Here is a 9357-nt window from a genome sequence, read left to right as displayed (position 1 = left end):
GAGTAACGAACCTGACCTGCCAGAGGAGCTCTGAGATGCAGGACAAGCCAGAGCTAACTCTGGAAACAGAGCTACAAACTTGCAACAGGAATCTGTTAATTACTATCCATTTAATGGATCAGAAGGGAAATGGGAAACAAAATAACCCTGACTTGAATTTGTTTATTGTTTTTGATACATTCTGTTAACTGCACCCTTCTAAGCTTCCTCAGATTGTCGGAAGGTATCAGAGAAATTCTCCCCCCCACCATCTCAACAGACAATTTGACTTCCAGAGTGTCTCTTCTCACCTCTTCATGAAAGAGAGGCTAACTGAAGCTAGAAATATGAAACAAAAATTATATGACAGACAAATGCACAGTGGTCCTAACAGAACAGAGACTCTGGTTCTATGAAGAGGATCTGAACTGGGAAGAGGTTCCTTCTGGGACCCCTTATCTCACTGGCAATAACTCAAATCACCTTACTCAATCACCTCTCTATTCACAGTGAGGACACCAGTCTCCAGAAACATTTTGGGCATGAAAAGAAGCAACAGCACCTTGTAATGGCTTTTTAAGATCAGACTGTGGGCATGAAACTCGTGCAGCGCTAAATACAAACTTTTCTGTACACTTTTGAAACATTAGTTGACCTTTCACAGCTTCACGACTAGGAACTGAATTATTTAGAGTTATACAAAACACAAAGTCTTGATGAAATTTTTAAATGAAGGGTTTGGTATATTTCAAGCATTAATGCATCATTCAGTACTAGCACGGCACATCCAACACATCAGGTCATTAGAAAAAAAACCCCGTGTAACTCCATGTTATCATTCACCTGTTCCTTCCCTTTGCACACATCCAACTATTATAGTGAAAGACTAGAGGTGGTAAAAAAACCAACATAGTGTAGACAAGCTCTTTTATAGTGTAACTGTTTTATCACAAGAACAGATCTTCCAGCTCAGAACAGAGATCCAACTAACTCCAGACTCGGTCTCTGGTAGTGGTCAGCAATAGGTACTGAGGGGAGAATTTAAGAAGTCAATCATATTGCGATACCTTCTCCAGGATGCTCTTCCTCTCTCCAGCTTACCGCTCTGCAATTTGGTGGACTACAGCTGGCGATTTTGGACAAATTCACAGGAGAAAAAGCTTCTAAGATCTTTTAGAGTAATTTGTTTTTAATCCATGTAAACCTTTTGCATCTAATACAGACTGTAACAAGAAGCTACCCAGCTGAACTACATCCTGCATATGGCAGTATGGTTCCCTGTTCTTTTTGAAACTCATCTGCTAGTTTGGGATTTGGTGCTTTCTCCACCACCTCTTGATCATGGCAAGCAATGACACTGGTCACTTTTTAACTTTCTCTCTGTCCTTTAAATTGAAGTTGTAGATTTTCAAGTTATTTTATATATTAACTAAACAGGTAAATTCAACGGATAGAACAAAATTTATTAGATTAGATACTTAGGAAACCCTTTGATGGGAGCCTCTGTCAGAATCTCTTTGGACTACAGGTTTGCAGACAGCAAATTAATTAAAACACTAAGTACATTTAAAATACCCAAATTATCTAAATATAGTCCATCTATTAGAAAAACCATGCTCCTTTCCTACTCCCAGAATTAAAATCTTCCTTTAGAATACAAGTTACAGGGTAGAATTTCAGTGCGTCAACAACACGCCAAAAATAGACAAACTGGGAAGCACAGAAAGACTAAGAAAACTGACACTGTAGAAACTGATTTTTTCTTCCTTCATTTCCAGCTCCAATGAATCTCAAACCACAGAACTGCTCGGACATTCCTTTACCACCTTTATTAGCACTCTGCCTTGTGCCAAAGATAATAAACATTTGCAGTATCTAAGTCTGCAATAAGCATCACTGTGCCCAGGATAAACCACTCTTTGGAAAAGACAGGTAGGTAGATGGTCTCTGACAAGAAGCTATGGAGACTCTCAGGAATATATTTTTACATAACACAGCCCACCAGTTTTCAGCTGATGAGCCCATCCAGACCTAAGAACCTCCACAGAACCACTGGGTGCCTCCATATGGAGCCTTTCTGCCTCCCAAAAAGCTGAGGAATGTGTTGGAGTCCTACATTCACCCAGTCCTGCACCCAACTGACAAATCTGCTTGCAGCACAGCCCCTGAGAAGGAAAGCAGAGAGCCAAGACAGTTCCAAGTGGGAGCCAGGCTGGGCTCACCCCACCTGCCACCAAACCAGTACCAATACCCCAGCCAGGTGCAGGCTGGAACCATAGTCCCACGCTGTGCTCCTCGGCATTTTTTTTGGACAGAACAGGGCTCACTAGCTAACCTAGGTCTGCATGGATGAACTTGGCCACCACAGCACCTTCCTGATGAAGGCACACACGAAGCAGCACAGGAGCAGCCTCACACATGGACAAGCCTTTTCGCTCTGGTCCAGACACCGACACCAGGTCTGTGCTCATTTCATGCAGTCACTAACACATTGCTGTCTCACCTGCTTTTTCCTGTAACATTCATCCAACCGGGATGTCATTCCCCTTAATGACAGTAAGGGGGACCCGTTTTAGGTCCAGCCTCTAATCCTTAACCTCTTATTTACAATGTGGTTTCAAACTTATCATAGTCAAAATAGACTAAAAAAAAATGAAACACATTAGTTACTTAATTTTTGCAGGAATACTGCCTACCACTGTATTTTATTCCATAAAGCCACTTCCTTAGGGTTTACAAATTCTAATACACAAAAGTTAAACTGTTCCATTTTTAGGATGGGATGATATAAATCAGGACAGTTACTTGGATGTGTAGAAGGAAAGACAAATTTTAACCCTGAGAAAGACACAGTGTTGTATTACCTCATGCAGCAGAAATATGACTAATATGACATTTAAGGAAGTTATTAATTAAGTCACACCACAAGCTCTGTGTATTATCTTCTCCAACACAAGTGTGCACATTTGTACCTAAGAACCCTCCTCTGGAAGGTCTCAACCTACAGTGCCTCTCCAAATAAGACCAAAATCCAATCCATTTTTCCCCCCTTTAAAGCACGTTTAGCATGTGTGTATATACAGCTTAAGCATACTGAATCTCCTCTTCTAATTCCAAAAGTATCAGTAACCAACCATCCTAATAATTTTATTGCTCTTACATTTGTGAATACCTACTATTACTTATAACATCTAAGTTTGGCCCTGCCTGAACAAGCCATCTTGGGTATCAGTGACTAAAGACTTCAAAAACTTTTAAAATTATAAATAAAACTAATCAGGACAGAGTTGACTCAGACCTTTAACTCCTAACAGAGTATTTGCACCCTTTTCACTTGTTTCTCTCAGTTCCCTTTTAGCATTTGAGATCACGTCATTCAGGTAAAACCTTAGTACGCAGCCAGACTAGTATGAAACCCACCATCCTCCTAGGTGAGTCCCCCTTAGGCCATGAGCTAACTCAGCTTCAGCAGCAAGTTGTTCCTGGCTGCCACATCCCACAAGCAACAACTCTTCTCCAACACCACCAAAGCAGCAAAGAGTCACTCAAAAGCAAGCTCCTATCACTGCTACAGTGAGATTCCCATGTTTGGGTTCAGGGGAAAAAAGAAAGGGCCAGCAGCAGTACCAATTGCTCTGATGACAATAGTTCCTTGCCAACCTAGATGGCTCTTCAAGGACATGAGGAGCAATTCTTCCTGAAAGCCTAAGGCTTTCTACACGCATACAGGACAGCTGTGCTATGGAGGTTCAGAAGTCCAGCACCCTAGAAAGCAACCGTAATATGGCACTACTGCCATGAAATTTGTGCTACAGATTCATACTCAGTGGAGTTACTGCCTCACCGTCCCAAAACTGTTTTGCTTTGAGCCATGCACTTCTCAATATCCCAGACCAGAAGAGATCTCCCATCTTCTATTGTTAGAAGTCAGCTGACCTATATAAATTTATTGCAAAGAGATCTTGAATAGCTTCTCCGTGAAGTAATTTTATACCTGACAAACACCCCAAAACCATACATGAAACTATTTCTCAACAGCACTGCCACAACAGGGTATTTTGGGGTGAGCAGAGAGAGGGCAGCCAAGGTGATCAGTCTGGTAGCAAACCTGTTTCGCCCCTTCCCATGCCCCCGCTCTGTGCACCAGAGCAGTTCACCCATTGCAGACAATAAGCAAAGCTGTGTAAGCGGCCAAGTGCAGGAGATGAATGAACAGTGTGACACTAAAGACCTGTGAATTGAAAAATCTAATGCATGAATTAAAATCCATACCCTCATTCCTCCTCTCCCTTTTCCCCAAAAAAAGAAATGTATACAGCAGGACATAAAAGGAGAAATAGAGAGAGGTGGAAAAAACGCGGTGTGACACATTTATAAAAACTGATGGCCTGTCACCCAGACGCTGATGAATATTTTTTACAGGATAAAAATGGCAACCTAGAGTCTAAAAATAAAATGCTATGCTGCAGACCTGTCTGGTTCAGCAACACCACTGGAATACAAACACTCCTTTGCTGGTATATCTTGACTAAGATTTCAGAATAAGAGAAGTTAAAAAAACACTGTAGAACATACCTTCTATTTTCAAAGAAGGGATTTGGAATTTCTGGGGGGTTTTTAGTAAGAATTTAGATTAGCATTATACTTCACTTGCATTGTATAATTGCAATTTTAAAAAAAACACTGCCAAATTTTAAGTGATTGATGAGAACAGCAGACTACCTCATGCTGCACAAAGCAATTTTTTCCTTCCCTTTCCCTGACAATTACAATATAAGAACATGTTTATTAGTGTCTTTAAACTGTAATTTCACTAAGCTTAAAAATATATTTTTAGAATCATGCTGCAGACAGAACTGTGGACAATGCTATTTTCAGACTCACCCCAACCCCAGAGAGAGAGAAAATAAAATGTTTTACTTCATTCTCTATCACAATGTAGATTAAAAATCTGCTTAGCTGAGAAGGAAAAATGACTGAACATCATTCAAAAGAAGCACTAATTTCTCAAGACTATCCACACTGCAGACAGGCTGCCTTATGCAGTATAGATGCTATTTTTGGCAAGTGATGCAATAGCTGCAAGGGCTCTCCCAGAACCTTTAATTTAAGAGCCCAAGCCATACTAAAACGTGTTTCAAGATACCTAATAACCCTGCATTGTCACCTTCCCATTCTCTGCACCAGCATATTACCCACATAAGTCACCCTTTTTTAAGTTTTATCTTCCAAGAAAGAGACAGATTTTACATGTGAAGAGAAAATCTGTATCTATACATCCATCAGCAAATACACCTGCCCTGCACTATATGTGACAAGAAAGTTATGCAACACTGTATAGATATTTTCTGACCTCTTGAATTTCTATTGAAATACAAAGCAGCTTGATTTCCTTGCTGAATTTTTGTGAAGATTTTGAAAAGCCCACAAAGCTAATACATCTAATCCTTCCAAAAGCTGTTTCCTTTCTTGGAGATCTTTTTAGACATTCTTGTGTCTAACAGACAACTGTTAAGACACATTTCTGCTATGTGACTGTTTCAACAGCTAAAAATTCTAAAAAACAAATAGAGTTCCTGAAATGCTAAGGCTTTTTAAATTATTTTTAAAATAGAATAGGGAGTTTCCAGCCCTTTTGATCTGTGGATCCTTTATGTTCTGCAATAGCCACATGGACTTCCACGTAACAGATTCAAGTTTATGGATAAGTTTTGCGTTGACCCCCTAAAAATTCTAGTTCTACCTGCTCCCTTCCAAAAAACCCAGAGTTAATCCCAAAGTCAGAACTACCCAAGAAACTACTTTTGTCTGACCTCTTACCTCCAGGGGTCTATGGGAGAGGAAGACATGCAACAACTCTAAAAAAAATACACCTTGTATTTTGAACTTGTGGTCATAGACAAAATATATTAATAAATCCATTAGCCCAACCTGCTGCTATGCAGAATTTGAGTCCTTTGCTTAACACAGGCAGGGGACATATAACAGCTCTTACCTACTATTTCAGACCATCCATTTATCAGTCATGACCAGCATTTAGGGCTCAGGAGGAATTTGCCTATGTATATCATGTTTCCAGGTTTTACACCTCAGATCCTACAGTGCATTAACAGATTGTGATAGAGCAAAGACCTTCCCCTCTTCATGAGTTCTCATCATGTCACATACCACCCAAGAAAGAAATAGGAAAGCTTGACAACTCTCTACTTCTTGTTTGAAGCAGTAAAGTTCTGCCTCCCCACCACCCACACTATACATATTTACTTCTTTGCCCTCCAACACAAGCATGGGGAAGCCAATGTAGGGAGAATTTGTAACATCTGCAGCCTATCTGGGAAAAAGAAATCCAGCTGAAGAGAGGTGAGACTTGGAGAGAATTCATTCAGAAGCTCTCTCAGAGATCCTGACTGCTCAGAAGTACAACAGAAACTGAGCAGGAAGACACCCAGTGATATTTTATTCATTTTGGCTAGAAGCAATGTTAAAACAAGCTGTACACTGAGAAGGTAGCATTTGCTCTAGGGACACAAAGGAATGAAAATAAGGACTCTGCAGAACAGCTGAAGTGGCAACAAGACTCATGCCCAAACCATGCAACCTGCTCAAAAGTAAGGAAGTTGAAGCACAGAGTTCCATACCTGAAACCCCTAAACAGTAGTATGGGAAACATCACACTGGGAATTTTACAATGCCTTGTAAAGGTGGCAGGAAGATGACAAGTGCAGAATGCCAGTTCAGGCCCTTCAATGTACATACAACAGGAAACAAGTGTACAAACATACATCTGCTCCACTCCTGCACTACAGGAACAATGACAAGCCAGGAGACCGGGCCAGTTCCCATAACCAGTTCCTAGTGGTTTTACTGAGACAGTAAAAGCACAGCAGCAGCACAAGATGACATGTTAGACACAGAGAGGAGAAACACTAGTGTCATGAGAGGCTGAAATTGCTGCTCCCTTTCACCCAGCCCACTGTTCCTCACTTGAGGCTGCAGAACTGTGGGACTGCAGTTCACAATCCTTATTACATCTCTATGCAGCTTGTCTAAGATAAATGCAGATTGAAACTGATGTGACCACTACAGGTGAAAGCCTCTAGCACTTAAAAGGGATAATAAAATTGTAAGGTTTAGAATAGGAAGCCACCTAGGCTAATTAGCAAAGTAGTTCACACTAAGCAAGAACCGATATCATCTTGTTTAGAAGATACAATAATATGCTTCTATTCTTACTGAATGGAAAGATCCAAAATGTCAGGTCACCCAAATCTTCAGTTTCCAAGGACAAAAAAAAGTGGACTGGACCATTTAAGCTGCCTGTTGCTATCCAAGACACAAAACAACATCAAATATGACCCTTTTCCCTTGCTACTATGGAAGGAAGTATCTGTGCAATGTTGCTCAAACCAACTGCTAAAGTAGTAGAGAAGAAGACACGCCTCAGGGTGTCCTCTCTCACAGGTTCAAGCATGATTGCATGCACTCCAAGATACATAAGAAGCTCGTAAGCACGTTTACACTATGCTAGGAATGGCTCTAAACCTTTTATAACCTCTAATTCTAAATAAGACTTATTTCTGTTAAAAAGTGGAGCCCTCTCCATTTTTAGTTGTACTGGAAACAGCTTCTCATGGATTGTCACAGACAAAGATGGCTTCGGGAGTATATTTAGAAAACGATGTTCTGTTAAAAGATGTAAGGCCAAACACAGATAAAAGATGCTGTTAGCTGCAAGTCTTTATTCAATTGTCGAGATCTTATAAAGGCAATTCTTAAAAATGTAGAGAAGTAGCACTAGAAGAATGTAAATTTCTACCATCTTTGAAAGTTACCTAATTATGATGAGAAACAATCTATTCAAAGAGATGGTTTATACCAAAAAAATAAGACATTGAAGTTGATGAAAAGCCACTAAACTTATCTTCAAAAGATACATTGCCTACAACAAGCGTGAGGTACTCCACAGTGTTTTGTTTCAAGTCCACGTTTTGCCTTCTAGCCTTTGCACTGGAAACCGATACAGAAGGGCAATTTTGTTTAAACTAGAAGTCAGCCGACCAGGTTGCTTTTGTGCACTGCAGCTGCGGAGCAGCGGCTGAGCCCAGCCCGAGCCGCGCCTTTCAGAGCCGGACTCGCCTCTCCGCATTGAGCCGCGCTCGGGCCTCAGCAGCGCCCTCTGCCCGCAGCCGACGCAGGAGCAGCGAGCGGACCCGTCTCCTCAATCGAGCACAACCCACCATTCATAAAAAGGGGGTCGCGCAGAGCTGAAAGGCAACGATGCAGTGCTGGAAACAGAGTAAATCTGAGCGCTACTCTGTGGGTTTTTTTGACCCTAAAATATAGGTACAGTTTTAGCTAAAATGAGCATATTTGGTAATTATTGTTCCACTGAGGTCCCTTTCATCCCACGCTCTTAATTACATTTGCTTTAATTGAATATTTTTATCTATCGGGGGGGGGGGGAGAAGGAGATGAATATAATATTAACACGCCCAAGTTAATCAATTTAGAAGGCAACAGCTGTCTCATGAGAAATGCCCTCGATAAATTACCATCACGCATTAGGGAGACTCTTACGTTAAAGCGCTCCAGAAATCCTGGTCTTTTTTATTCGTATCGGCACTGTTTTGCAATAGGTGTTTGCCTTAAAGATTTAAGGAAGAACTCGGGCAACACTGCCTTTGCCTTCCCGTTTCTAAATAAAGAAACGCCCACCGATGCCTTCTATATTTCACTCCCAGCTCTTGAAAACTTGCAGCATTTCCCCCGGTGGAAAACTCCCCAGATTTTCCCATGGAAATAGGGCTCCCATCAAGCCTCCTTAAATGTTTCAGCTACAATTGATTCGATGCACTTTCTTCTCCCTGGCAGAGCAGGAAGGCAGAGGAAGCGCCTGCGGGCACTGCATGGGCTGGTGCAGGCTGCCCCGGCCCCCCCGGCCGCACGTGGACCAGCAGTCGTCCCTTGCCAGTGTCCCTGTCAACGCGAGGCGGCCGCGGACCCCAGGCCTGGCGTGTCCCCCTCCCACGGGGCAGCGGCGGGGATGGCGGCCCTCCGATTCACTGCCCGCCCGGCTCGCCGGCAGCCGCTCGGGAAACTTCGGAGAGAGGACAAGGGGAGAGCTCCCGGCCGGGGCAGCCCGCCTCCCCTCGGGGCGGGCGGGGGGGAGCGGGGGCGGCTTGGGAAGAGCGGGAATGCAGGCGGAGGAAGCCAGGTGCCCCCGGCCGGGTTCACAGCGGCCCCGTCACCTCCCCACAGGGTCTGAGACCCAGCCCCCGAGATGGCCCCAGGCGTTCCTTGAGCGGAGCGGAGAGAGCGCGTTATGTCACCGGTTAGGTAACGGCGCGGGAGCCGCCGCAGTGACGGCACGCTCCCCCG

General features: G+C 42.9%; 1 protein-coding gene across 1 annotated transcript in view; it reads right to left on the bottom strand.

Annotated features, from left to right (window-relative positions):
- HSD17B12 (hydroxysteroid 17-beta dehydrogenase 12) overlaps positions 1 to 8219 on the bottom strand; it is a 69846-nt gene extending 61627 nt beyond the window's left edge. Inside the window, exon 1 of the mRNA XM_018082098.1 lies at positions 8116 to 8219. Coding sequence (XP_017937587.1) covers positions 8116 to 8219 — 104 coding nt within the window. The remainder of the gene's footprint in view (positions 1 to 8115) is intronic.
- Positions 8220 to 9357: the final 1138 nt, after the last annotated feature.

This window comes from Manacus vitellinus, unplaced genomic scaffold (genome assembly GCF_001715985.3).
Source record: "Manacus vitellinus isolate BGI_N305 unplaced genomic scaffold, ASM171598v3 scaffold_6_pilon, whole genome shotgun sequence".
NCBI classification, from domain to species: Eukaryota; Metazoa; Chordata; class Aves; order Passeriformes; family Pipridae; genus Manacus; species Manacus vitellinus.
The sequence above is the reverse complement of the archived record's forward strand: the minus strand, read 5'-3'. Positions and strand labels throughout refer to the sequence as shown.